Source organism: Pyrus communis, chromosome 1, assembly GCF_963583255.1.
Source record: "Pyrus communis chromosome 1, drPyrComm1.1, whole genome shotgun sequence".
Classification (NCBI taxonomy): domain Eukaryota; kingdom Viridiplantae; phylum Streptophyta; class Magnoliopsida; order Rosales; family Rosaceae; genus Pyrus; species Pyrus communis.
The window spans coordinates 15,921,867-15,949,843 of record NC_084803.1 but is presented as its reverse complement, the minus strand read 5'-3'; the positions used below and the strand labels follow the sequence as shown (position 1 = coordinate 15,949,843).

The 27,977-nt window shown below is 36.9% G+C and overlaps 3 protein-coding genes across 3 annotated transcripts; 1 reads left to right on the top strand and 2 right to left on the bottom strand.

The window, feature by feature from the left end:
* Positions 1-1,518: 1,518 nt before the first annotated feature.
* On the bottom strand, positions 1,519-4,193 carry LOC137709620 (transcription initiation factor TFIID subunit 14b-like). Its single transcript, XM_068448650.1, has 6 exons — positions 3,872-4,193; positions 3,453-3,541; positions 3,137-3,358; positions 2,870-3,057; positions 2,666-2,787; positions 1,519-1,886 (listed from the first exon to the last, which is right to left on the bottom strand). The coding sequence occupies exons 1-6, from the start codon at positions 3,986-3,988 to the stop codon at positions 1,791-1,793; spliced, it is 834 nt and encodes a 277-aa protein (XP_068304751.1). The 5' UTR covers positions 3,989-4,193; the 3' UTR covers positions 1,519-1,790.
* Positions 4,194-5,162: 969 nt separating this feature from the next.
* On the bottom strand, positions 5,163-8,548 carry LOC137738264 (uncharacterized). The gene is made up of 3 exons (XM_068477895.1): positions 8,397-8,548; positions 6,492-7,354; positions 5,163-5,720 (listed from the first exon to the last, which is right to left on the bottom strand). Exons 2-3 carry the CDS (start codon positions 7,349-7,351, stop codon positions 5,546-5,548), a joined length of 1,035 nt encoding a protein of 344 aa, XP_068333996.1. The 5' UTR covers positions 7,352-7,354; positions 8,397-8,548; the 3' UTR covers positions 5,163-5,545.
* An 18,000-nt stretch (positions 8,549-26,548) lies between these two features.
* Positions 26,549-27,223, top strand: LOC137711858 (uncharacterized mitochondrial protein AtMg00810-like). Its single transcript, XM_068451052.1, has one exon. The coding sequence runs from the start codon at positions 26,549-26,551 to the stop codon at positions 27,221-27,223; it is 675 nt and encodes a 224-aa protein (XP_068307153.1).
* The last annotated feature ends 754 nt before the right edge of the window (positions 27,224-27,977 follow it).

Sequence of the window (27,977 nt, the reverse complement as noted above, 5' to 3'; positions counted from 1 at the left end):
GAGAATTTAATTAACCCATGTTCTAAGGCTCCAAAATTCAGCCGGCATGATCATCTGTCTTCCTTTCTTCAATGTTTCATGTCCATGCAGGATTGTCTGTATGAGAATATGTATGCGGAGTGGTAAGTTTGTACACGACGCGATAACCAGACTCAAAAATGACATCAAATGAACGGTTCATACCATAATATGTTTTATCTCATAATCGTGTCAACCTGTGTAGCACAATTAATAGACAATTCGTGTTTCGAGTCGATCTGCATGTCCCGGAAGTGACATGCTTTAACACTTTCACAGTCATGTAACACTTTAACCTGTAGATTCACATAACCCGAAGATCACAAGATAAGACATTTCCATTGAGGGGTGAGACTATAAGCTTAACTCTTTTCTTTGATGAAAATATTATATTTTATGGATAATTTTGTACTTACGAACAATAAACGGGTCACTGTCAATCGTGTAGTACCTTTAATAATTGTGTTATCTGTCAATTGTGTAGTACCTTTAATAATCATGTCATGTTCGGATTGACTCTAATCGTGCTCATACAGAATACGTGTTAACAAGAACCCAACCCATGAACGCAAATGGCCGCCCTTACCCGTACTACATACTAACACTCTAACCAATTAAAAGTTGGTATATGATGTATTGATAGGAAAATTTGTCATACGAACACCAACCCAGCAGTTTTGACTGTATTCGTACGACATACGTCTTCGTATGAAAGAAATTTTCCTATCAATATATCATATACCAGTTTGGTGTTATAAATTCATTATGGCAAAACTCAAGGAACCAAAGAGTTCCTCCAATACCAAAGAACATAGTCACATATGCGGTTACCAATGTTGTGGTAAGGTGGTACCAACATATGCGGGTACCCATGTTGTGGATATGATGAATATGGATAGAGAGTTCAGCATTGAATACTGGAGGTACCACAGACCATATCATCTTAGCTGAAGGCACGACCATGATTGCCAATTAACACAGAGAGAGAGACAGAGAGAGACCTCGTGTTACAGTAGATGTTCAAAACCTAACATCTTATGGACATGTGAATGCCATGTTTAAAGAACCTGACGTGAGAGGAAAACAACACAGAAACTGTACATTGCATTGCAAATCACTGTATCGAAAGTCAGAATTCTCTGCATTTGACTTCAGAGTTCCACTCGAACACTTGATTAATCCGATTACATTCATTGTCGCTGAATAAGCAGAAGTTAATGAACAGATTAAAGCTGCTTTAAATGACTAGAATGTTTGATGCAACGGCAACTAAAATCTGTGAAATGACTGGAAGCGGTTCGAATCATGTATTCAACTTCTAGTTGAGAGCTTAAATTGAACCTCTTGCGTTCAGTGAAAGTAAACTCGGCTTGTAAGACTGAAAAACATCAAAATTACTACGACAAAATGAGCAAAGAAACCGAGTGGCTTGTGATAGTTCATGTCATACACACAAAGAAACCGAGTGGCTTATGATAGTTGACGTCAAACTCACAAATCGACCAATCAAAACATACATGTAACTTCAACATATGCATAAGTGCATTCATACATATTTTACATTCATGTGTTCGTGCACGCAAACTTCTAATTCGTGTTCAGTGATATGCTCCTTTGTTGTTCCTATACTAACCTTCAGTTAGCTCTAAAGGAGAGATTTAAAAAACATGGAGTTTACCGTAACTGTGGATACACATGTTTACATCAATAACCATTCATTGATCTTCCGTGTTTTACACTGACGAGGAAACTTCAAGGATGACCTAGCATGATCATGCATATTCGTATCCTGACGGTGGTTTTGACAGTTGGGGCGGCCCATCCAACATACTCAGTTTTCTTCTCACATTGACAATGTGGGCTTGGACCTATCAAGTTGAAGGCAATGTAAACATGTTATTCTCCCAAAAATCCCAATATAGAAATCTGCAGTCAGACCATTCAAACAGGCACAAAAGGAAGAGCAAAACGAGCAACAACTAGGTACATTGAACAAGGAATATGCCTACACGTGAAACCAGGCCCATAGAATAAAAGTTACAAGATGAAACTCATCATATGCTTTCTGTTTAGTGAAAAACACAGGACACTCAACAATAACCCGGTATTAGACTTGACCAAAAGTAAGAAGAAAGAGGAATACAAGTCGCAAGAATTGATAAGGGCAACAGTACATGCAAAGGGTCATAGCTACAAGTGAAACCCGAGATGATTAAAAATGGATTCAAGATAGTGCGGGACATGTAAGACATCCAGCAATAACGACTCAGACTTGAACACAATGGACAGACCTAGAGAGGATATACATACACTGTAAGGGAAGAGAAACAGATCATCATAACCAGCTCAATAGAAGCTAATAATAGAACGTAATCTCTACTAATCTTAGACAGCAGTACCCTAAACATGACCACAATTAACATGATCATATAAGCTAAAGAAGAAAGGCCAGTATTTCCATTCTTATTAGGTTGTTTTGTTTTTTCTGTTTGGGGGGGGTGGGGGGTGTGTTGTGTGAGGAAAAAGAAATTGTATACTAGTTCCAAAGTATTAGCATTTTACAACTAGACGAATAGAATAAAACTAAAAGAGCATTGACCACATTGACCAGTAAAAAATGAAAGAGAACATAGGTACTAATTCTAACCTCTTGACGAGCCGCTGCAAGTTTTAAGAGCTCATCTGCCTCAGAAAAATTCAAGAACCACTGACTAAGGGGATGATCTTTTGTGTCCCCCCGTTCCTTGTCATTCTTCTGATCAATTGATACTGAAAAAAATCCACACAAACATTTAAAATCAAAGGATTATAAGAAGTGAAGGTTCAAAATCCATCAAAGCTATAAATTTACCAGGATTAGGCAAGTTAAAACCAGCAGGTAAACGGGGTACTATTACAGCTGGATGGTTCTGCAGACGAGCAAAACAAGCCTCTAAAGGATCAGGGAAAACTATTTCATTGTAAGACTCCACAACAACAGGTTTCTTGGTTGACTGGGGCCCAGATTCATCTTCAGTATATAACTTCAAATGGTGATACCTGCATGATATGAGCTCCGGTAATTAATGATCCGTATGTTTTCAAGTAGAAGAAATCAATATCAGAATACACAACTCACAAGTCTAACTGTCTCTCACAGACATCATTGTGGAAGAACAGACTGATGGCAATTTCAAATTCACCCCAACCACATTCCGTTAACTCAAATGGGGGAGAATCAATCACTCTCATAGGGTTATTGAAACTAGGATGCAATTGAAATATAACTCGCTTTACCACCACACCAAGGTCCTCATTTGTTGCCCCACGAACATAAACAGTCCACTTATGGGACTGAGACCTAATAAACGGAAAACATATGCGGAAATTATTCAAAGATACCAAAAGGCATAAACGGAAATTATTCAAAGACCCAATTAAATGAAAATACTTACTCACTGGCCTTCCTACCGAGGTAGAATGCAACTGTCCCGTATACTATCGGCACACAGATATCAACATCCTTAAGTCTCTTGTTTGTGCTCTATGACAACCGAAACGAAAAATCATCATAAATGTTATGGAATTACGTCTAAAATGAAAAGTAAATGGCATTCAAATATACGGAACCAACAAATGCATATCTCTTTCGATTCTTCCCGTTGCTTCCTCAATGAACTAAAAAAATCTACTAATTACACAAATAATATCAAAAGACTACAAATTTGCAACGAAAAAAGAAGAAAAACTCAAAATTTCCAGCCTCTAAGTTGTGATTCACCAGAAACCCACTACATTATTGAGCTAATTTACAAATTTAAAAGAAAAAATTAGAACCCAAATGTTAAGACGAACAGCGGAAAAAATGCACTACCTTCTTGTCGCCATCTTCCGCAGGCCTTGAAGTTCGGACTGGCTGCGACAGTTGGGCAGAGCTGCCACCCTCCTCCGGCTGAGGCGGTTCAGATTCACCTGCTTTTCTCACTGACATCGTGAGGAAATATCAAGGTTTTCGTGTTTTCAGTTTAAACAAAGGAATTGAAACAAATAGTTCGACGGGAAAAGCACGAAAGGGTTTTTCAATTGGGAATATTTGCCATCTGGTATTGCAATTCCCTTGGAGAAATTAGGTTCCAGAAAGGGCAAATTGGAGGAGTAAAGAGGGGTTAGGGTTTCAGTTCGTTTGCCTTTGTTATTTTCAGCGGGATTTCCAAGTTTTCCTTTTGTTTTTTTCCGAGGGAAAAAAACAAATTATTTTTTTCCAAAATTCTTTATTTAAAAAAAAAAAATATGTTGACACTTATTACAACAGTCTAATGATTTCACTTCTAAGTGAGAAGTCTTAACTTTGATTCTGGCCAAACGTGAATTTGAATCAAATTATGGCTAGGTCATCCCCTCTCTCTTAGTAAGATAATATCATTTGTTAAAAAAAAATAAATTAAAAATAAATTCCACATTTACTAGAGAGGTAACTTTAAATAGGCATATATTGTATTATATTGCGAATTAATTTTACTTGTAACCCTAATTTTTGTCAAAATGAAAATTGAAAACTCGTATTTTAAGTAGTAACTAAGTCTTGTGTTTTAAAATAAATGAAAACCGATGGACAAATTTTGATGACTTCACAGGAATAGCTTTTAAAAAAATGTAAATAATTGACGAATGAGTTTTGATTTTTTGAAAAAAAATAAATAAAAACAAAATAACTATTGTACAGTCCCTTATTATTTTTCAAGATATCCTGCAAAAGGATAAAAACCCAACGGCCTTATACAAAAAAGTCAAGCTAACACGAATCCGGATTCTCGCAGGATTCTCTTTGTGAGAATTTCGAAAATCCGTGAATCGTATTCGTTCATCGTACATTATGCGATCATATATTATTTTAAATATTTTTATTTAAAATTAAACACAAATAATACCTGACAAAAACTAACCGCACGACGTACGTACACGATATATGGATCTTCAGGATTCTCACCAAAAGGATCTGGGGAGGATCCTGTTGGAAGGTAACACTATCATGTGAAATACAAAACTTTCGTAAAAAAATTAAATGCATGGCGATGCATGATAATTTTAGGAAATTGTGGAAGTCTTTCTCTGGTGCCTGTTTAGAAGCAAATACAAATGCTGAGAATATAAGAGCCGATTAAACGTCACGTTTAGCCTATAGATTATAGATTAAATCACCATGCTTGATATAAAACATTTCTACTTAAAATGTGGCCGGAGTTCAGACAAAATGCAGATCATTCACCAATAACATTCAAATGAAACCTATACAGCAAGCGATTAACAATGAGATTGTATTCCAATCAATGTATGATGTTCTGGGTTCGGTCCAACTGCAGCGTAAATGCAGAACTAGAAAATGAGTTCAAGGGGCTCTTCACAATGTTACAATTGAAAGAAAAGAGTCCCGGGCAGAGATTGCAATCCGGAGTCGCTCATTCATGCATGCCTCTCTGGTACGTTGATAGGTGGAACTGATCCAAACTGTGTTGCAAAGCAAGCCACTGGCCAAGCGAGCGTCAGCAAATTAGATGTTCGAGGCACTCAAAGCCATCACCTTGCATTGTTCATTCATGGCCAGAAGTTGGGCCTCTTTCTTGTCAAGAAGAGCGCTCAGCTTCACATTTTCTTCCATAAGTTTCTGGACTTCCGTCTCTTTCTGGACTTTCTCACCCTCTAACTGTGTTGTTTTCGCAACGAGCCTGTTTCAAAGCAACATCAGAATGATAAAGCACCAAATATTTCTACCTAGAGTTGATGGTTGCAGAAAAGGGCCGAGATCAAATTGCCACAGAGGAATAACCCATATTACAACGATTGCTTCAAAAACATAAGAACTTGTGCACACACGAAAACACATGCATATCCCTGCGCATGCACATATGTAGAAGACTGAAGACTGACACGTTCATGTTTCTACAGGAATAATGACAAGATTATCTCTATTTTGTTTTTTTTTTAATGAGAAGAAGGTTCTCATAAAAATGGAAAAAGAAATTCAAATAGTTATGTTTAAAAACATCATTTAGCATTATAAATACTTCAAATACATTTTTTCTGTAATATTCTATGTGCCTTGGCCATGTAAATGAAACAAAACAAAGAAAAAGCCCAACACTTTCTTAACTAAAGGATATAAGAGTACCCACGTAAAATCTTTTTCCATTGACTAAGTTCCTATTTCAAGAGAGTGGCATATTGTTTTAAAGAAAAACTCAGCACCTCAATTGATCAAACCAAGAAATTCTACTTACCATGTTCATGTTTGATGTCACTTGCCATGACACAAGCAATACAGTGCCCAGCAAAGCACTCAATCCATGATAATGGGGCACTCAATCCATGATAATTTGTAGGACAAACAAGAGTAAAACAAGGATAGCAAAGAATATGGCATAACCAGCTAAATGATAAAAAGTGGAAGCACTCGAGATGAATGAATATGTATTGAATGCAGAAGAAAACATACTCACCGCTCAAACAGTCTCTCTATAGTTTGAAACTGTTTCTCTGATGAAAGCAGAGTTTCTCGTACAGTTATAAGACTGCTGACATATGATTTCAGAGACTCAAAGTCCCGCTTGACACGGCAAAGCTCCTGTTCATTTTCTGCAGCTCGTAGCCTCTGCCTAGTTGTTTCTTCAACCAAATCCTCAACTCTCTGCCGCATTTCATTTAAAATACCATTTGTACCTAGTGCAAAGTGTTCCATCTCCTCTAGCTTCACAGACATGTTCTCAATTTGAACCGACTTTTTTTTAATTTCTTCCTGACCAAAAGTCACCTTCTCCTTCTCAATTGCAGTTTCAGATTCTGCCAGTAAAACTCTCTTCACAAGAGCTTCCATTACATCCGTAACCATCTGAACAGATTTAAGTAGTTCACCAATATAAGCCGCATCTTGTTCATCCAGAGGACCATGCTGGTTGCTAATCCCAACCCAAGTCTCTTCATCTGGACTATCAAAGGAAGTAAGATCAACATTCCTAGACCAACCAGACAATGGTGTACCATTTTTATCAACAAGGCCCACCCCTTCTAATTGTTTGATGCCACATGATGTATGTGCTAAATGAGGAACAGCCATTACTCTTGATTTTGATTTCAAGTATGTTAACACCGTTGCAGTAGTTTTAACTCTCCGCCAAAGAATCTCCAGTTCCTTTTTGGAATCTTCCTTTGACCCCTCTATACAAAGCTTTACCTCCATAAGCTTTGTTTGTAATACATCTACTTGGGAATGGCGCTGTTCTATCTCCTGCTTCCATGGTTCATGTGTTTGACCCAGCTGAGACTTCAAGGTTGACAAGTCAACATCTTCCTCTGCTGCCATCCCCTGTTCAAAGTTACGAAAATGAAAACTTTGAAATTTAATACGACAATGACTATTGACCCTTCAAAGGAATAACATATTATGAAGCTTAAATAAAGTTATAAGCAGAAAACAAGGTTCCTAGTAACTCAAAAACGCTTGATAGCATAAAAAAATATACGAAGTTTCCATCTTGCGATATTTGGCATAGTTCTCTGGTAAATGCAGTTGAAATGCACCCAAATTAAAATAAATCTAAGGTTAATCATATTAAACACATTCACCACTCCAAACTACGCAATCACGGAAAAAGGCTTAAATCCAAGCTGCACATGCTAGCACTAAAGAACTGGGATATTCTGCATGATGTAGTCGTTGTAAGCTTCAAGCAATGTAGGTTATACACTCTAGTACAAAGAACCTAATAGGTTGCTTAAACGAAACTTAAAAGTCGAATAGAGCTACATCTACGCCTCGAGAAAAAATATTAACACGCGTAAGAAATGTTTTAGTTCGCCAATAGCGGAACAAATGGGTGATCATCACCCAAGTACTTTTAGGTATTTCCCTGAAAGCTACACAATTACTCATATATGCAATCAGATGACCAAACAACAACAGGCCAGCAACGCAAATGCATCCCTCAACTACAACTCGATAGCAGTACGCAGAAGAAATCTAGACGACAGACAGATTAAAGAAGATCCAATATACGAATCATAAATCTAAGGATATTTCAAGTTCAAAAATTCTGAGAAATGGAGGCGAAAATTAAAAATATAAATATATTTGCACAGAAACTTAAATCACGCTTAACCCTAATTATCATATTTCGAAGCTAATTCTGTAAACTTTTGCTCTACAGTTCATCAAACTAATCGCATACAATCACAATCCGATCTTAACAAAAAACCTAAAATTTGAACAAATTTACAAAGCAAACTGAGAAAGGCGCGTAATCTCCAAAAATAAAACGAAATTCTAGCATCGGACGCACCAAAGAGAAGGAAACGATGAACGATTAAAGCAAAATTCAAACCGTTGAGAGAGAGAGATGAGAAGGGACCTTCGGAATCGAGGAAACGGCGAGGGATTCCGACGAAGGTTGGAGTGGAGGAGGAGCAGATGGATGGGTGGTGGGTGCCGTCTTCCTTTCGTTTTCGTCCAGCACACCGGTTTTTTTCTGTCGTCTGCCCCTTTCTTCTGTTTTCAAATAAACAAAATATAAACGGGAAAATTTTATGAAAAATGTCTATTCACATACCTTCTACATTTTTTAAGAGGGGTGTTGTCAGTAACATTTGCCTACACACTGAACACATTTTTTTAGAAAATGAGAAGGAGAGGGGGGAGAGAGAAAACGTGGGGAAGTGAGAGATTTTTGTTTTTTGTTTATTTATTTAAATTTTTTTTTTTTAATATTGGAAGTATTTTAACATCACCTATAAGCGAAGTTTCAATAAAAATTAGTAAAATTTGGACTTGTGAAATTACATTATTGTTCATCATTTTTTTTTTTTGTGTGACAGAAGACTAAGTAGTTTTTTCACCATCTTTTAGTTGACAAAGAATGTTTCATTAATTAATAGAGATAATAGATATATGAACTAAAATTTTCAACAGTTTGTCATACCAACTTTTTATTAATTTATCATCTCATTCTAATTTCATAAAGGTATCCATCTAAAATAAGTCATGTGACTTTCCTATGACTTATTTTTAAAGTTATTATGGACATTTCAAATCCCCACCCTTGTCCAAGATTATTTCAAACATTTCAACTTCATTTTTTTTATAGACATGAATGACCTCGCCGATTCTCAAAGCTTGCAATTAGTTAAAATTCATGTTAGTGAACCTAATGTCTTTCTTAGTAGTTGACAATAAGTTTTTGAAACGAAGCTATCATGTTCTTTTTACCACCAAAAGTTTTCGGTTCGTACCAAAAAGAAGTAGAGAATTTGTGAAAAAGAGGTCAAAAGTCATAGACCAATTTATTCTCCCACTCCATGTTTAAAATATATCTATGTATAAAAATAAAATAAAAAACTTGTGAAAAAGGTCTCAAAGGCCGAAATAATTCTGAACACAAGCCATGCACATTGTACATGACTTATTGTGAATAAAAAAACTTAACGGAGTTAGGTGATATGATAAATTAATGATTTCAAAAAATTGATATGACAAATCGCTTAAAATTTTAGTTCATATGACAAGTTCAAAAAAATATATAAATTCATATGACATTTAAAAAAAAAATTTAAATATAAGAGATATTGGGCGATGAAGAAATCAAATCTATGATCCGCTTTGAAAATAAATGTTGTGCCTTTTATGCAAGTGATGTTGAGAGAGGACGAATCGAACTTAGAACCTCGTGGTATCTTCCTCTCTTTTCTATTCAATTGTAGGGTTTAGAACCTTACAAAGAAGACAAAGTCGACTAAATATTATATGATTCAAATGTTTCTTGACCATTTAAAATTACAAACTTAATTTTTATGATAAAGTTTATAAGGCACATCAGAATACTTAACATATGAATAAAATTTGTTGATTTGATGTGCAATCTAGCCTGATCCCTCACTTTCGATATCACTGTATAAAAAATAAATAAGTTTAATGCACTATGGTAGGTCTGAGTGGTCCTTGATTTATGACTTTTGAGCAATAAGCCCCAAAGCTATGTTAGTTATTTTGGAACAAGTTCTATCAATAGAGTTCTTATCCATTACATGGCATATATAGATAACATTATAAACTCGTTCGGAAATACTTTTAAAATAGCTAAAAGCGTTTTCGATGAAAATATTTTTAGAATTAATCCTAAATAAAACTCCAAATGAGTCCTAAAAAGCACTTCAAGAATAACATAACTGATATTTCTTGCAATAATCCCTTCAAGTGCTTTTGCAACCTAAAAATATTTTGTCTAAAAACGTTTTTAGTCATTTTAAAAGTACTTCCAAACGAACTCTAGGTTGAGATATGTTTCTTAAGTTTGATTTATGGTGAAGAAAATGTTTGTTTTGGGATGTTGGACTTCTTTAAAAACTTGCATTGTTTTTGGGGCAATTAGCTGAAATATCAGTTTATGGCATTTGTTCGCAAAAATTATTAGTTTTTATCATGTCGTCATTTTATCATTATTACGTCACCATTGTGTCATTCATATACTAAAATCTAATCATTTATACGATCAATGTCAAAACCGATCTTTGCAACTAATTGACCATATCGATTTTTGGCATTTGTTCGTAAAAATTATCAATATTTTTCATGTCGTCATTTTAACATTAGATTGAGATGATATGTTTTCTAACCGTTTGCATATATCCTCTTATGACTTTTCTCCTATCAAGCCGATAACAATAAAAAATGACTAAGAATCTTAGCAAGACTGGAAAGACGAGGGGAGCTTAATATGCTTATACCACGATGAGAGGAACCCAACATTTCAGACCAAAAACCTGCCTATATTACTGCTGAGGATAAAAAATGTATACCAAAATGAATTAAAAAAAAATGATGAAAATGGTCCCTGCATTAATTCAAAGATAGTGAAGATGACAGTGGCGCTAAAGATTAACGGTGGAGATTAAAACCAAAGAAATCTGCTTCATTCATTTAAAAAATATGAATTAAACAAGAAAATAAGAGCAGTTGCTCCACGTTGCCGAAAATAAAGAGTAATGCTAAGGAGATTAAATTTTTTAAATTAAATGATGTGGTTGTAGATTATTAGATTATTAATTAAGTGTCGCTTAACGTGCTTATTTCTTATTGATAACACATTATTTTATTTAAAAAATTTAGTTTCCATAGCATTACGCGAAAAGAAAACTGAAATAGGAGTTGGCTCTTCTCATCTCTGAAAACTACAATAGATAGTCGAGGTGGTTCCAATTCCACTACCCACACCCACTTTCTTTCATCCAGACTGTCAAGAGAAAGTACATAAAAGACTTGTCTTTATCAAGAAAAATTGGTAGAGAGGTGGACGGCAGAGCACAGCAAGAACCAAAATAAATAAATAAATAAAAAATAAAAAAAGAAAAAAAGAAAAAAGGGGCACAAAGGGATTCATGGCAAGGAGGAAAGAAACCCAAAAGAAAAAATGAGCAAAATACTCAAAGGTATAAACTCTTTTTGGTCTTTTCTTGGCTTTGGCTTTTGTGTCTCTATTTTTGCAGAAGTTGCAGATGCACCCCGAAGCAAAAATGGAGGTGGGGACTTCGTAAAGTTCACCAATTCCCCATGGCAGCAACTATTGTTCGCCATAGAGTTGTGGCCACAATCAATGTCATCTATTTCTTTGTATTGTGATAATGAAGCTACATTGTCTAGAGCTTATAGCAAAGTATTTAATGGCAAATCTAGACATATTAGCTTTAGACATGAATTTGTCAAACAGTTAATAACACAAGGAGTTGTTAACATAGCTTATGTAAGGTCAAATAAAAATTTGGCAGATCCTTTTACAAAGGGACTCTTGAGAGATATGGTATAAAGTATATCTAGTGGAATGGGGCTGAAACCCTTTACTATAAGTCACTAGTAATAGTAACCCAACTTTGCCTAGAACATCACTAGACCAAAGTTCAATGGGTAATAACAAGTTACTGATAAGTGGTTTGAATAAGCACTGAATAATTTATATAGCCTGTTTCAGAATGTCAGTACATACTGCTATGATATAGAGGATGAAATTTAAATTCTTAATGAGGCATAATAATTTAAGATGTTCAAATAGATGGAACATATACTAGTAACCTCACCTATATAAATATAAGGATGGGTGCCGCTTCTACCAAGGGTTTTTTGGGTTTTCTCTTGTAAATGTTTGTGAAACCAGGATGTAGCACATGGCCATAATAGTGCTAACTAGATACAAAATTTTCTCCAAGGAAGCTATAATATGATCATGTGTGTAGTATTTTCCGGTTTTGACTAATAAATTTATAGTTTAAGGTATGGAAAGACCACTATTGTATTTGTAAGAACCTTGAGATACTTACACTAATTGAAGGTTAAAATCGAAAGATACCTTTTTGTATGCATGAACATATGTGTATGATTAAAGTTAGGGTAAATTACACAAAACTACCTCAACTATTGGTCTCACGACACTTTCATACCTCATCTTTTTAAAATGACAATGTCATACCTCATCTTACGAATTTTTACCAATGTCATACCTCCGTCAGTTTTTCTATTAGTTTCTCTGTTAAGTGCTAACGTAGCTAGAGTCGGGGCCCACTCACTAATCTAACTGGATTAAAAAATTATTAAATATATTTTTAATAATTAAAAATTAAAAATAATTTTTTTTATATTAAATCTCTCTCTCTCTCCTCTCTCTTTCCTCTCTCTCTCCATCCCCTTCTCTCTCGCCTCCCTCTTCTCTGCATCCCCAAAACCCCTTCCCACTAGTCCCCCCAACCCCTTCCCACCCGTCCCCCGCACCCAACCTTCCTTCACCACCCTCTCTCTCCCCTCTCTCTCTCTCGCATTTCCCTCTCCTCTCCACCGTCGTCTCCTTCCTCCCCACTTCTCTCTCGCCGTGCCCAGAACCCCCCAAACCCACCTGGGTTTTTTCATCCGCCATCCTCTTTCCTCCCGTATTCTCTCCCATTTTCTCCCTTCACGCTGTAACAGGGCGAATGAAAAAATTCAGGTGGGTTTAGGGGGTTCTGGGCACGGTGAGAGAGAGAAGTGGGGAGGAAGTAGACTTCGGGTAGGTTGGGGGGGTGGGTTAGGGGTGGATCCCTCATACTTGCCCAAATAGAGAAAGAAGAGAGAGAGGCGAGATAGAGAGAGAAAGAGAGAGAGAGAGAGAGAGAGAGAGAGAGAGAGAGGAAATAGAGAGAATGGTGGAGGAAGGTTGGGGGGACGAGTGGGAAGGGGTCGGGGGGGGGGGGGGGTCGGGTGGGAAGGGGTTTTGGGGATGTAGAGAAGAGAGAGAGAGGTGAGAAAGAGAGAGAGAGAGAGATTTAATATTAAAAAAATTATTTTTAATTTTTAATTATTAAAAATATATTTAATAATTTTTTAATCCAGTTGGATTAATGAGTAGGTCTCACCTCTAGACACATCAGCACTTAACAGAGAAATTAACAGAAAAACTGATGGAGGTATGACATTGGCACAAATTCGTAAGATGTGGTATGACATTGTCATTTTAAAAGGATGAGGTATGAAAGTGTCGTGAGACCAATAGTTGAGGTAGTTTTTTGTCATTTACCCTTAAAGTTAATGCTAGAAAGATTGATTCATTATAATATTTCTAGTTTTATATATTTTGAGATAGAGGAGAATTGTTAGATGTTTCCAAGTATATGAGCTATATATATTATTGAAATAGGGAAGGATTGTTGGTATATTTCATTAATATATATATGTATAAATGTGTAGCTGCCATGATGTCTCGTCCACAACTTTGGGAGTTGATGCATCTTTGCGTGTATGATGAGAGATTGGCTACAGTGTCGTGTCTTTGGTAAAAGGCACATGTATGAAAAGATAGCAGACTTGCATCCATTCGGTGGAAACGAAAGAATGCTGGAAATATGAATTTGATCTTTACATACTTTCAATTGAAGGATGTGACTTTTCTATGCACACTTTGGAATAAGTCCAATGGATACCATATAAACCATATATAGCCCACGTTAGCTACATAATCAAACATACAATTCTTCAAACAATAGTTTCTTATCCTCTTTCTCTCCATCAAAATCATACAGTTTCCTTTTAGAAGATTTTAAGGGAATTTTAGTTCTTGCTAAACTAAAATTCCAAATTTTATTGTATCCTGGAAGTGATTTCCTTTAGACCCGTTAGCAAACTCATATTAGAGTGGGTGCAAATATCACTTTAAGGAAAACATATTAACGTGTCTCAAAGTCATTTTTCTGTCAAATTCTCAACCTTATTCTAACAATCTTAAAGTGATATTCACAATGGAGAAGATGTCTGAAACTATGGCTTTGTCTGCAATGAACGACGGTGCTTTCTGGAAACTCAACAAGTTTGATGGAACCAATTTCATGCGCTGGAATGACAAAATACACTTGATGCTGACGGCCCTGAAAATTGCCTATGTTCTTGATCCAAATCTGCAGCCAATTCTTGAACCTAATGATACAGATACTAAACAAATTATTGCCAACAGAAATAACTGTGAAGACGATGAATTGATGTGCAGAGGACATATCTTGAATACTTTGTCGGATCGGCTCTACAATTTATTTTCTACAACCTAATCTCTAAGGGAAATTTGGAATGCTCTTGAAGAGAAGTATACATCAGAGAACAAAGGTACCGATAAATTTATCACGTTTAAGTTCTATGAATTCACTATGACTGATGGCAAATCCATTGTGGACCAAGTTCAAGATTTATTACTTTTGGTCACAAAGCTTCGTGAAGTCAAAATAATTGTTCCTGATGCATTACAAGTAGGGGCTATCATGTCAAAATTACCCACTGGTTGGAACAATTATAGAAATAAGCTTTTGCATATGGCAAAAGATATAAGTCTCCAAGATCTCTTGAAGGGAATCCAAATTGAAGAGGAAGCTCGGAAACGAGAAAAACATTTTTCCTCACAAGACTTCACTAAGACTAATTATGTTGAAAGGAGCAGTAGTAAGTTCAAAAAGAACTTGAAAGTGAATAACCTAGGAAAGTTCAAAAAGACATCTTTTGGCACCAATAGTGGCGAGAAAAATGCAACTTGCCACCATTGTGGAAAGAAATGCCACTTCATTCGTGATTGCAGGTTCAAGAAAAATGAGGATGCCAAATTAAACAAAACAAATATGGTAGAGGAAACTCATACTGAAAATATAATTACTATGGTGTCTAAAATGCAAATTGGCAAGATCACTGAATTGAATATGACTACAGCCGTTAAATCTTCTGACTGGTGGCTTGATTCTGGTGTTACCATACATGTTTGCAATGATAGAGCACAATTCAAGATCTACAAAACTGAAGAGGATGGTCAAGAAATACTAATGGGCAATCACAATGATGCTAAAGTTCTTGGAAAATGGACTGTTGAACTACAATTCACTTCTGGAAAAACAATGACTCTGACAAATGTTTTTCATGTCACAAACATTAAGAAAAATCTTGTATCTGCAAATTTACTGTGTAAAAGTGGTAAATTTATACTATCAAAGAATGGTGTATTTGTTGGCAAGGGTTATTCATTTGATGAAATGTTCAAACTCAGTATCAATAAAGTGAATTCTTTTGTTTATATTGTTGACTCTTCTTCTACTTTATGGCATTCTCGTTTAGCACATTTGAATTATAGATCTTTAAAATATTTGTCTAAACAGATGTTTCATTTAAAAATTGTGAAATCTGCACACAAGCTAAAATTACAAAGAAACCTTTTCAAAAAGTAGAAAGAAATGCTGAAATATTAGATTTAGTTCACTCTGATATATGTGAGTTTAATGGTGTTTTAACTAGAGGAGGAAAACGCTATTTTATTACTTTCATTGATGATTATTCTAGATTTACTTATGTTTATTTAATGTCTAATAAAGATGAAACCTTTGAGTTTTTCAAACGATATAAGGCTGAGGTTGAAAACCAAAAGGAAAGGAAAATTAAAATCCTTCAGAGTGATAGAGGTGGTAAATATTTATCAAATGAATTCTCTTTGTTTTGTGAAGAACAATGAATCATTCATCAGAATATTGCACCTTACACTCCACAACAAAATGGCTTAGCAAAAATAAAGAATAGGACACTCACTGATTTGATTAATTCAATGATCATAAGTGCAAATGTTCTTACATATTTATAGGGTGAAGCTGTCACATCCCCGCCCGGGCCCCCACCACATCCCGGGCTCAACTCCACCGTAGCATGATATTGTATGTTTTAGGCTCCGACCACGCTATCACGGTTTTGTTTCTGGGAACTCACACGAGAACTTCCTAGTGGGTCACCCATCCTGGGAATGCTCTAGCCCGAACTCGCTTAACTTCAGAGTTCCGATGGAACCCGAAGCCAGTGAGCTCCCAAAAGGCCTCGTGCTAGGTAGAGATGGGAATATACATATAAGGCTTACAGGATCCACTCCCCTGAGCAATGTGGGATGTTACAGAAGCTCTTCTTGCAGCATGTCATATACAAAACAAAATTACCTCTAAGAAAACTCATGTGTCACCATATGAAGTATAGAAAGGCAGAAAGCCAAATTTGGAATATTTAAAAGTTTGGGGGGGAGGGTTTTTGTCCTTTTAAAAGATCCAAATTAGGTCCTAGAGGCATAAAAAGTATTTTTGTAGGATATGCCCAAAACTTTAAAGCATACAGATTGCTTGATGTGAACTCAAATGTCATTGTTGAGTCAAGAGATGTAGAGTTCTTTGAGGATAAATTCTATAATGAACCTAATCCTAGTTCAGTTGAAGAACATAATCAACAATCAGTGTCGAAAGAAAATCCCAGTTCAATTTCCGGCACCAAAAAGAGAAAGGAACCGGAAGAGGTTCTAGAACGTAGGAAAAGTCAAAAGGTTAGAAAAGAAAAGAATTTAGGTCCTAATTTTATATCTTCAAAAGCCATTTTACTTTTTGTGGAAGGAAATAAAGAAAAGGTTCTACATAAAATACCTTTCATTTTAAATGTAGAAGGAGATCTTGTAACTTTAAAAGAAGCAATGACTTATAGAGATGATGTTTTCTCGAAAGAAGTGTAGATGATGAGATGAACTCATTGTTATCCAACCAAACATGGACTTTGGTTGACTTACCACATGGATCTAAACCAATTGGTTGTAAGTGGGTGTTTAGAAGGAAAAATAATATTGATGGTTCTTTGTATACCTTCAAAGCCTGATTGGTAGCCAAAGGTTTTAAACAGAAAAAGGAAGCTAACTACCTTGACACCTATGCACCAGTTGCAAGAATCACCTCCATTAGAGTGTCGTTTACTTTGGCATCTGTATATAATCTATATGTACATAAAATGGACGTGAAAACAACCTTTTAAATGGGGATTTGGATGAAGAGGTATATATGGAGCAACCGGAAGGATTTGTTCTTCCTGGTAATGAAAAGAAGGTTTGTAAATTAGTGAAATCACTATATGATCTAAAACAAGCGCCAAAACAATGGCATGAAAAATTTGACTTTGTCATTTTGTCAAATGGTTTTAGAAAAAATAATGTCGATAAGTGTATTTATTCTAAATTCACTGATGAATACGGTGTTGTCATATGCTTATATATAGATGATTTACTACTATTTGGGACCAACATGAAAGCTATATCCGAAACTAAGAAGTATCTAAATTCAAATTTCAAAATGAAGGATCTAAATGAAGTGGATACTATCCTAGGGATTAAAGTAAAGAGACATGATGGGGGTTTTGCATTGTGCCAGTCACACTATATTGAAAAAATATTGCAAAAGCATAATCATTTGCAAATAAAAGAAGCACCGACCCCTTATGACTCTAAGATCAACATGCTAGTAAATTCTGGCAGATCAGTTGCACAACTTAAGTATACTAGTGCAATTGGAGGATTGATGTATGCTTCGCATAGCACAAGGCCAAATATAGCATTTGTTCTTTGTAAACTTTCAAGATATACTAACAACCCTAGCACTTTACATTGGAAAGCAATTTGTAGAGTTTTTGGTTATCTTAAGAAGATTACTAATTTGAGTCTATTTTATTCAAGATTTCCAGTAGTACTAGAAAGGTACTCAAATGCTAGTTGGATTACTAGCGCAAGCGATAATAAATCCACAACAGGATGGATATTCATTATTGGGGGAGGTGTTGTTTCTTGGGTATCAAAGAAACAAACTGTTATATCACACTTCACTATGGAATCTGAGTTTATAGCATTAGCAGCCGAATGCAAAGAAGTGGAATGGTTGAGAGATTTATTGTTCGACATAGAGTTGTGGCCACAACCAATGCCATCTATTTCTTTGTATTGTGATAATGAAGCTACATTGTCTAGTGCTTATAGCAAAGTATATATAATGGCAAATCTAGACGTATTAGCTTTAGACATGAATTTGTCATACAGTTAATAACACAAGGAGTTGTTAACATAACTTATGTAAGGTCAAATAAAAATTTGTCAGATCCTTTTACAAAGGGACTCTCGAGAGATATGGTACAAAGTACATCTAGTGGAATAGGGCTGAAACCCTTTACTATAAGTCACCAGTAATAGTAGCCCAACTTTGCCTAGAACATCACTAGACCAAAGTTCAATGGGTAATAATAAGTTACTGATAAGTGGTTTGAATAAGCACTGAATAATTTATATAGCCTATTCCAGAATGTCAATGCATACTTGTAATACCCTGAAAATTTAAATATATGAATATGCGGAGAAAAGCCAGAAATTATTATAAATTATGTTGTGAAATTTATTGTTAGGTTGAAAAGCCGGAAATGCTCATAGTTGGCTTAACGTAATTATACGAGGATTTATTTTATCTTTATATATTTTATCTGATTTCTTGACATATTTGGATAGAGGATGATCCTATGAGCGAGTAAGCGAAAACCGTTCGTGAAACGGAGTTATAACGAATGAGTTATTAGCATTTAAAGTTACGGACATTTTTGTAAATTTAATCCCTTTTAGAAGGCTCTAGATTTTCTGCAGCATTGAGATTATGCCACGTGGGTGGCTGAGATGAGAAGAAAAGAAGAGAAAGGAAAGAGATGGACGGCTGTGATGGAAAGGGAAGGAGAGAAAGGGGGAGAGAGAGGGACCAATCAGAGGGAATGAAAAGGAGGGAAATGAGAAAAAGAGAAAATGGGGGAAAATTGGGTCTCTTGACTCATGCGACCCGACTGGCGGAGGCCATGAACTCCGGCCATTTCCTGGTCAAATTTCGACAAATTAAAGCCCCTCACCACCTGAAAAACATTCCATGACTTTCCCTCTACCTATTCCACCATAAATTAGATGAAAATTGGCCTTGAAATTGTGCAAACTGCACCAGTGGGTGCGCAAGTTCATAGATGACGGTCTACCGAATCTCAAACAAATTCTTTTGATCACCACCACCTATAGCATTCTCTTGAGGCTTAGAATAAAGCCTAAATAAGTTTGGGGATGGTGGTGCTGTTAAGGAGTTAAATTGAGGACACCCAAATTCTAGGGTTTCGGCGGGTTCATGGCGATTTGAGGCTTTTCCCAGCCGAATTGGATTTCAGCCCAGGTATAAAAGTTGTTCCCCTTAACTTGCTCTACATTTTTGTAAAATTTAGTAATTTTTGGAGATAGTTGAATTTTCTGGCAAGTCGAGACGACCGACAACCACCTACGACGGTGCCTGGCTAGTGAGTCGATGCTGTCTTTTTAAGCTATTTTTGATATTCTGAATTCATATTTGATATGCATTTGGTGTGATTCCTTTGTTTGAACCAATGTTCTAAAACGCGGTCAAGGCGGCCGCCTAGGAAGCTATAATATGATCATGTGTAGTATTTTTCTGTTTTGATCATGTGTGTAGTATTTTCCGGTTTTGACTGATAAATACATAGTTTAAGGTATGGAAAGGCCACTATTGTATTTGTAAGAACCTTGAGATACTTACACTAATTGAAGGTTAAAATCGAAAGATACCTTTTTGTATGCATGAACATATGTGTATGATTAAAGTTAATGATAGAAAGATTGATTCATTATAATATTTCTAGTTTTATATATTTTGAGATAGAGGAGAATTGTAAGATGTTTCCAAGTATATGAGCTACATATATTATTGAAATAGGGAAGGATAGTTGGTATATTTCATTAATATATATATATATATATATATATTTGATATATATATGTATAAATGTGCAGCTGCCATGATGTCTCGTCCACAACTTTGGGAGTTGATGCATGTTCCATCAAACAGTCTTTGCATGTATGATGAGAGATTGGCTGCAATGTCGTGTCTCTTGGATTGAAAAAACACAACTAATGGATACCAGTGCCGTTTGTGAAAAAGCACAATTAATGGACTGCAGTGCTGTTTGTGAAAAAGCACAACTAATGGGTTGCAGTGCCGTGTCTTTGGTAAAAGGCACATGTATGAAAAGACAGCAGACTTGCATCCATTCGGTGGAAACGAAAGAATGCTGGAAAGATGAATTTGATCTTTACACACTTTCAATTGAAGGATGTGACTTTCATATGCACACTTTGGAACAAGTCCAATGGGTACCATATAAAATATATATAGCCCACGTTGGCTGCATAATCAGACATACAATTCTTCAAACAATAGTTTTTTATCCTCTTTCTCTCCATCAAAATCATACAGTTTCCTTTTAGAAGATTTTAAGGGAATGTCAGTTTTTGCTAAACTAAAATTCCAAACTTTGTTGTATCCTGGAAGTGATTTTCTTTAGACCCGTTAGCAAACTCATATTAAAGTGGGGGCAAATATCATTTTAAAGAAAACGTATTAATGTGCCTCAAAGTCATTTTTTCTGTCAAATTCTCAACCTTATTCTTAACAGCAACAAGGAGCAACAAAACATCTTCATTTCCCTTTTAACTCCCCTCATAAGGAAAACGAAGAAAGAAAAAAAGGGATCGGGAAATGTCCTTCGCCGCCGCTGCCTCTCCACTGACAATAGGCAAACGGAACAACCCGCCCGGCCCCTCCGCCTGCTACGATGCTCGTCGGTGAGCCTACCTCAAACGGGACTACAAAAATGTACCCCGGGATCCTTCTTCTCCACGGACACCACCTTCCTCTCGGTGTGGACCTCGACAACAACCCTCCATTGCTCTTCTTCTTCCGAAAAAAAAAGGTGAAGAAAAGAAGCTTTCTGTTTGACCGGCCAAAGATCTTTCTCTCTCTGCAGGATACTCCACCAAAACGCAGCAAGCCCAAAACAGCAGCGGCAAGGTGGCTGCATTCAGAGACTGCAGCAACTAACCTCAGCTGCAGTGTACACCGACAGAAACCCATGGTTCAGGCTGGTCCTTCTTCAATGGCCTGCAAGTTCATTGCCTTTGCCCAAACATTGGCATTTGCCTTCCGACGATGTCATCTCTTAAGCCATGCTCGCTGTCGCTCTCCCTTGCAAGCTCTCAGAATGGCGTAGCAAAACGCACAGAACGGAACCCACGAAGTCAAAGTGCCGATTCCCCAAGGCCTCAAAATTTGCCTACGCTGAGGAAGAATGCCACCATCGGATTCCTTGGACCGCTTCTGGACCATTCCCCTGAGCTTTGCAAGAGAGAGTCCATGCAAATCACAAAGACATACCAAAATATGATGTGGTTGCTCTCGACCCAAAGCCAGCACGTGAGGTGAATCGGAGATGATCTACAGTTGCAATTAAAGCTGCAGTATATGAGACGAAACAAATGCAAGTTACAAAGAACTTGATGACTTTGAAGCTATATATATCCACCTGAAGCAAAAAAAGTGCACCGTCACCAATCAAATTTGTGACTGCAAAGACGGCCTTTTTTCTCAAAATCATGCACGTGGTAACTTTAAAAAAAAAAAAAGGGGCAAGTGTCTTCCAAATAAATTCCTCTCCACAACAAAAGGAAGAAATGAGTTTAAAACTCAAAAGAAAAGAAGACATGTTCATCCATGCATTAGAAGACAAACAAAGAGAAAGAAGCAGCAAGGGAAGAGGAAAAATAAAATACCTCTTACGTAGGCTTTTTGGATATGGCTAAAAATGTGGATACAAAAGATGCGGCACCAAGCCAAAGTTAAAATTATTCATGAAGCTAAAAATGTGGATACAAAAGATGCGACACCAAGCCAAAGTCAAATGCCAAAACTAAATATTAGTGGGTTTATTACAAATATACTCGTTAATTTCATTTGACAACAAAGTGGTACAAAACCACATCAAACTTCAAATGGCATAAAGCAGATTTAAATTACAAATGGCACAAAGCCGCTACAAATGACACAAAACCACTTCAAATGGCATAAAGCCGTATCAAATATCAAATGGCACGAAGCCGCGTCAAACACCAAATGGCACAAAGCCACATCAAACCCCAAATGGTACAAAGCCGCGACAAGTCTCAAATGACACAAAACCAAGTCAAGTCTCAAATGGCACAAAGTCGTATCAAAAACCAAATGGCAAGAAGCAGCGCGTTCCGCTCCAATGGCTTAAAGTCCTTGCCCGTACGAGCTAAAACTGCACAAGGCACCAAATGCTCATTGCCTGCACGAATTGAAACTGCCCAGGCACCAAATTGAAACCAAAATACCAAATATAATGAATTACGTCCGTTTGATTCCATCAAGGATACGCAGACAATCTAGTACCACATCTAGACGCAACCACAAAGCCCAAATACAAAATCGAATCCATGGTTCACCACAGCCAAATTCACCACAAATCCAAATCAAATCCCTGGTCCATTCGACCAAATTCACCACAAATCCAAAATCGAATCCCTAGTTCATCCAACCAAATTCACCCAAATAAACCTATTGAAAGACCTCTGGGTATTTAGGGTTTCTCGGTATTGTCTGGGTAATAGGGTTTGTGTCAACCCTATTAGTGTTTTACCTAGTTAATAGCCGTTTGTTTTCTTCTTGTTCTTCTCAACTTGTATAAGGGTCTTATCTTGTTGTCATCTCCTTAATCCAAGGAGCTTAGTCATGTTTCCCATGCCGGCTACATAGCGTGATTCAAGGAGATCTAGGATAGGTTCTTGAGTGTTGAGTGTAGTTTGCAACTCACTCAAACTCCTCTATATATTTGTAACTTGTGTTTGTTCTCAATACGATTAACATAATACAAAGATTAGAAACTTCAAAAGCCAACATGGAATCAGAGCAGGCATCCTTCTGAGCCTGTCTTTGTATATCTCACTTGTTGTGATTTTCCTTCAGCAAGAATATGGCTAATGAGAATTCAGAGGATGAAAGCATCATTGCTTCTCCTTCTGCTCACATCTCTGAAATGGATATCAATCCAAATCAACGACTCAGTTCAGTTTTACTGAATGAGTTTAATTATTTGCCGTGGGCAAGAGCGGTTAGTCTTGCACTTAGTGGAATATCCAAACTTGGTTTCATTGATAACAGTCATCCTGTTCCTGGAGTTACTTCTCCTGAATATGGACGGTGGCTTTGTAAAGATCAACTGGTCATGTCATGGCTGCTTAATTCCATGGAAAGGAAGATTGCTGAAATCTTCAGCTATTCCAAGTTATCTCTCACTCTCTAGACAACTGTGAAGGAGATGTATGGTAATCAAAACAATTATGCACGCATCTTTCAACTCAAGAAGGATATCTCCAACATTCAACAAGAAGGTAAAACCTTTTTTCAACATCTTGGTTCTCTGAGAAACATGTGGAATGAGCTGGATGTCTATAAACCTCACACCACTGATCCCACCGTGTTTCTCAAAAGAGCTGAAGAAGATAAGATATTTCAATTGCTGTCTAGCTTGAGCTCAGAATATGAGGATTTGAGAAGCCATATCCTCATGAATCATGAGCTATTATCCTTCACTAGCATTTGTGCAACCATCCAACGTGAGGAAGTAAGAAGAAAAGTCATGAACAGTGGTACAAAAACCATTGTGACTGAAGCTAGGGCTTATTTGACAAATGAAAAAAGATACAATGGAAAAAACCCTCATCTGAAGTGCCTACACTGTGACAACATCGGGTATGTGAGAGATAAGTGCTGGATCTTGCATCCAGAACTCAAGCTGGATTTCATGAAGGATAAAACTACGCAGAAGACAAGTCGAGCCTATCCTCGTGCCAACACTACATCATCTTCATCTTTCAACAGTTCTGATCCATACAAACAGCTCACTGCAAATCCTGCTACTCTTATAAATGAGTTCACAGCCTATCTCCATCAGAAGAAGGGTAGGGAGGATCAAGTTGTTGACCATAAAGATGGAAGTGCAACTGTATTGCTTGGCAAGTTTGCAAGGTTTCTGGCCGATGTTGATTGCTTACCTCAACAAGACATGAAAGGTATCGTGAATGCTTTCAAAACTACTCTTAAAATTAATGAGTTGCATGACTTTTAGGTTGTAGATTCAAGTGCCACAAATCATATGACTAATCAAGTGTCAAAATTGCATAAATTTGAGAAACTTCATAAACCATCACATGTGTCTGTAGCTAATGGTAAAGGTGCTAGGATTGTAGGAAAGCGAAAAATTCACTTGATATCAGACCAAATAGAGTCTATGGCCTTATATTTTCCTTCATTTCCATTCCAACTTCTCTCAGTGGGACAAATCATAAATTCCTTAAACTGTTTAGCCATTTTTTCACCAGAAATTATCATTTTTCATGATCGTGTCACCAAGGGGAAGATTGGTGAGGGATTTTACCTAGATGGTCTCTATTACATATCGAAAAGCTCTCCCAGTGGATTACAAGCCAAGTCTATATCCATCCATGCCTCCATTCAAGATCATTTTTTGTGGCACCAGCGACTAGCTCACCCTTCTCAACATGTTTTGTCCACCTTGTTTCCTGACTTAGGCAAAGAACCAATTCATTGTGAAACTTGCCATATGTCAAAGGCAACTAAACTAAAGTGATGGAAGTGTTTAAAGATTTTCATAGTCTTGTTAAAAATCACTTTTCCTCTCAAATCAAAACTCTAAGGTTTGATAATGACACCGAATACATGTCCCAAGTCATGACTCAATATTTGAGCAACAATGGCATCATGCATCAAACTAGTTATGTTGGCACACCTCAACAAAAAGGTATTGCCGAGAGAAAAAGTTGAGATCTTCTTGAAAAAACTAGGTCATTGATGTTCCAAATGAATGTACCTAAACGTTTTTGGTCTCAAAGTGTTATGGCAGCAACTTACTTGATCAACAGGTTACCTAGTAGGGTGTTGGGGTTCAAATCACCAATGGAAATTGTCAAAAACAGAAAAGTAGACTTGTCACACCTTAAGGTCTTTGGATGCATTTGTTTTGTCCATGTTCAGTCCTTGCATCGAGACAAACTTGACCCTAGGGCAACCAAATGCATTTTCCTTGGTTACTCATCCACACAAAAAGGATACAAATGTTACAATCCACAATTTAAGAGATTAATTGTTTCCAAGGATGTTAGATTTCATGAAACTAACCCTTATTACAGCAAATCTTTGGATAGTACAAGTGAAGGGGAATATTGCTTGGATCTGTTTCCATTGCCAAGAACTGAGACCCTTGCCACTGAAGTCACTCAACCTAATGCAATGGTGCCTGTACATCACACAAAGTTCCCCGCTGAAATTGACAACCCAGCTTCAAGTGATAAGACCAATACTTCTGTTGAAAATGAATCTCTCCACAGTATTGCTCTTGAGGAATCTTCATACGAGTCTCATTCTACTGCGCCTCGACGCAATCCCATTTGTGAAAGACATCCTCCAACAAGACTGCAAGACTTTGTCACTTACAAGCCAAGACATCCACTGTCCAACTACGTGTCCTATAAAAAATTGTCACCTAAACACACTGCTTTTCTTTGTAATATATCTGAGTATGTTGAGCTTCAGTCATTTCAAGAAGCAAATCAATCACAAGTTTGGCAGCAAGCTATGCTAGATGAACTGCATGCTCTTGATCAACATAAAACCTGGAGCATTGTGACACTGCCTAAGGGAAAAAAGACAGTAGGTTGCAGGTGGATATACAAGGTTAAATTCAACTCAGATGGGTCCATAGAAAGACACAAGGCAAGATTAGTGGCTCGTGGCTGTACTCAAACATTTGATGTGGACTACAAAGAAACATTTGCTCCTGTTGCAAAGATGAACTATGTGAGAGTACTCCTTTCAGTTGCTGTTAACAAAGGGTGGCCTATGTATCAAATGGATGTAAAGAACGCCTTTTTACATGGTGAGCTTGAAGAAGAAATCTACATGAGGTTACCCCCAGGTCATCCTCAAAGTCATGAACCTGATATTGTGTGCAGATTGCACAAATCAATTTATGGTCTTAAACAGTCACCGAGAGCTTAAGCTCAGTTCAGTCCTCACAATTGTTAGTTTTAAAAGAAGCAATGCAGACTCCTCATTGTTAGTGCGCATTGGCACTGCTGGGACATTGGTCGTCCTTGTATATGTAGATGATTTGATCATTACAGGAGATAACCCTGACGAAATAACTGAGCTCAAGCATTCACTACAATTACGTTTTGCAATCAAAGATCTTGGAATACTCAGATATTTTCTTAGCATCGAAATGGCTACCTTTCACAAGGGTTTCTTTCTCAGCCAACGGAAATATGTTTTGGACCTTCTCAAGGAAGCAAACATGAATGATGCTAAACCTGTCCATACACCTCTTGACACAAAGCTCAAACTTAGCTTGGAGAGGCAACCACTTCCAAACATAAGCTATTATCAGCGTCTTGTTGGTAAGCTGATATACTTGACTATTACAAGGCCTGACATAGCCTATTCAGTAAGCATTGCTAGCCAATTTAATCTTGTCAAAAGACTACTTCGGTACCTAAAAGGTTCAGTGGGTCGTGGCATCATCATGAAAAAGAATGAGAGCACTCAGATCACAGGTTATTATGATGCTGATTGGGTTAGTAACTCTATTGATCGTAAGTCTACAACGAGGTATTGCACATTTGTGGGAGGCAACCTTGTTACCTGGAAAAGTAAAAAGCAAGCAGTTGTTGCAAGATCCATTACTGAGGTTGAATATCGAGCCATGGCATCTACTGCATGCAAACTAATATGGCTGAAAGGTCTACTATGCAACTTAGGTGTCTTCACTCCTCAGTCTATGTATCTTTTATGTGACAATCAGGCAGCAATGCACATTGCTTCCAACCCCGTCTTCCACGAGAGAACCAAGCACATTGAAGTTGACTGTCGCTATGTTCATGCACAAGTACAATTATAGGTCATCAAAACTCATTTTGTCAAGAGCTACGATCAACTCGCATACCTATTCACTAAACCATTAACCTCTCCTCAATTTCAACGGCTTCTCGGCAAGCTTGGATCCATCAACCTTCTGGATCCAGCTTGAGGGGGAGCATTGAAAGACCTCTGGGTATTTAGGGTTTCTCGGTATTATATGGGTAATAGGGTTTGTGTCAACCCTATTAGTGTTTTACCTAGTTAATAGTCGTTTGTTTTCTTCTTGTTCTTCTCAACTTGTATAAGGGTCTTATCTTGTTGTCATCTCCTTAATCCAAGGAGCTTAGTTATGTTTCCCATGTCGGCTACATAGCGTGATTCAAGGAGATCTAGGATAGGTTCTTGAGTGTTAAGTGTAGTTTGCAACTCACTCAAACTCCTCTATATATTTGTAACTTGTGTTTGTTCTCAATACGATTAACATAATACAAAGATTAGAAACTTCAAAAGCCAACAAAACCAAACACCAAAATCCTTTTAGTGGGTCATTCACTCATTGAAACCCCCAAACCCATATCAAAAGAACTACGAGTGACTTGATCCCTCAAGGGGGTACGTAAGCAATCTAGGGCTCAACCTAGGTGCAGTCGCAAAATCAAACAAACATCCAAATCCTCAAATTTATATTTTTCATGTTAGAATCAAAGGGTATTCCTTTCTTAAAAGAAGGGCTATAATTAATAGGCGCGTAGCCTAAAATGGGTTGAACTCAAATTAATAAAACCCTCTTCGAA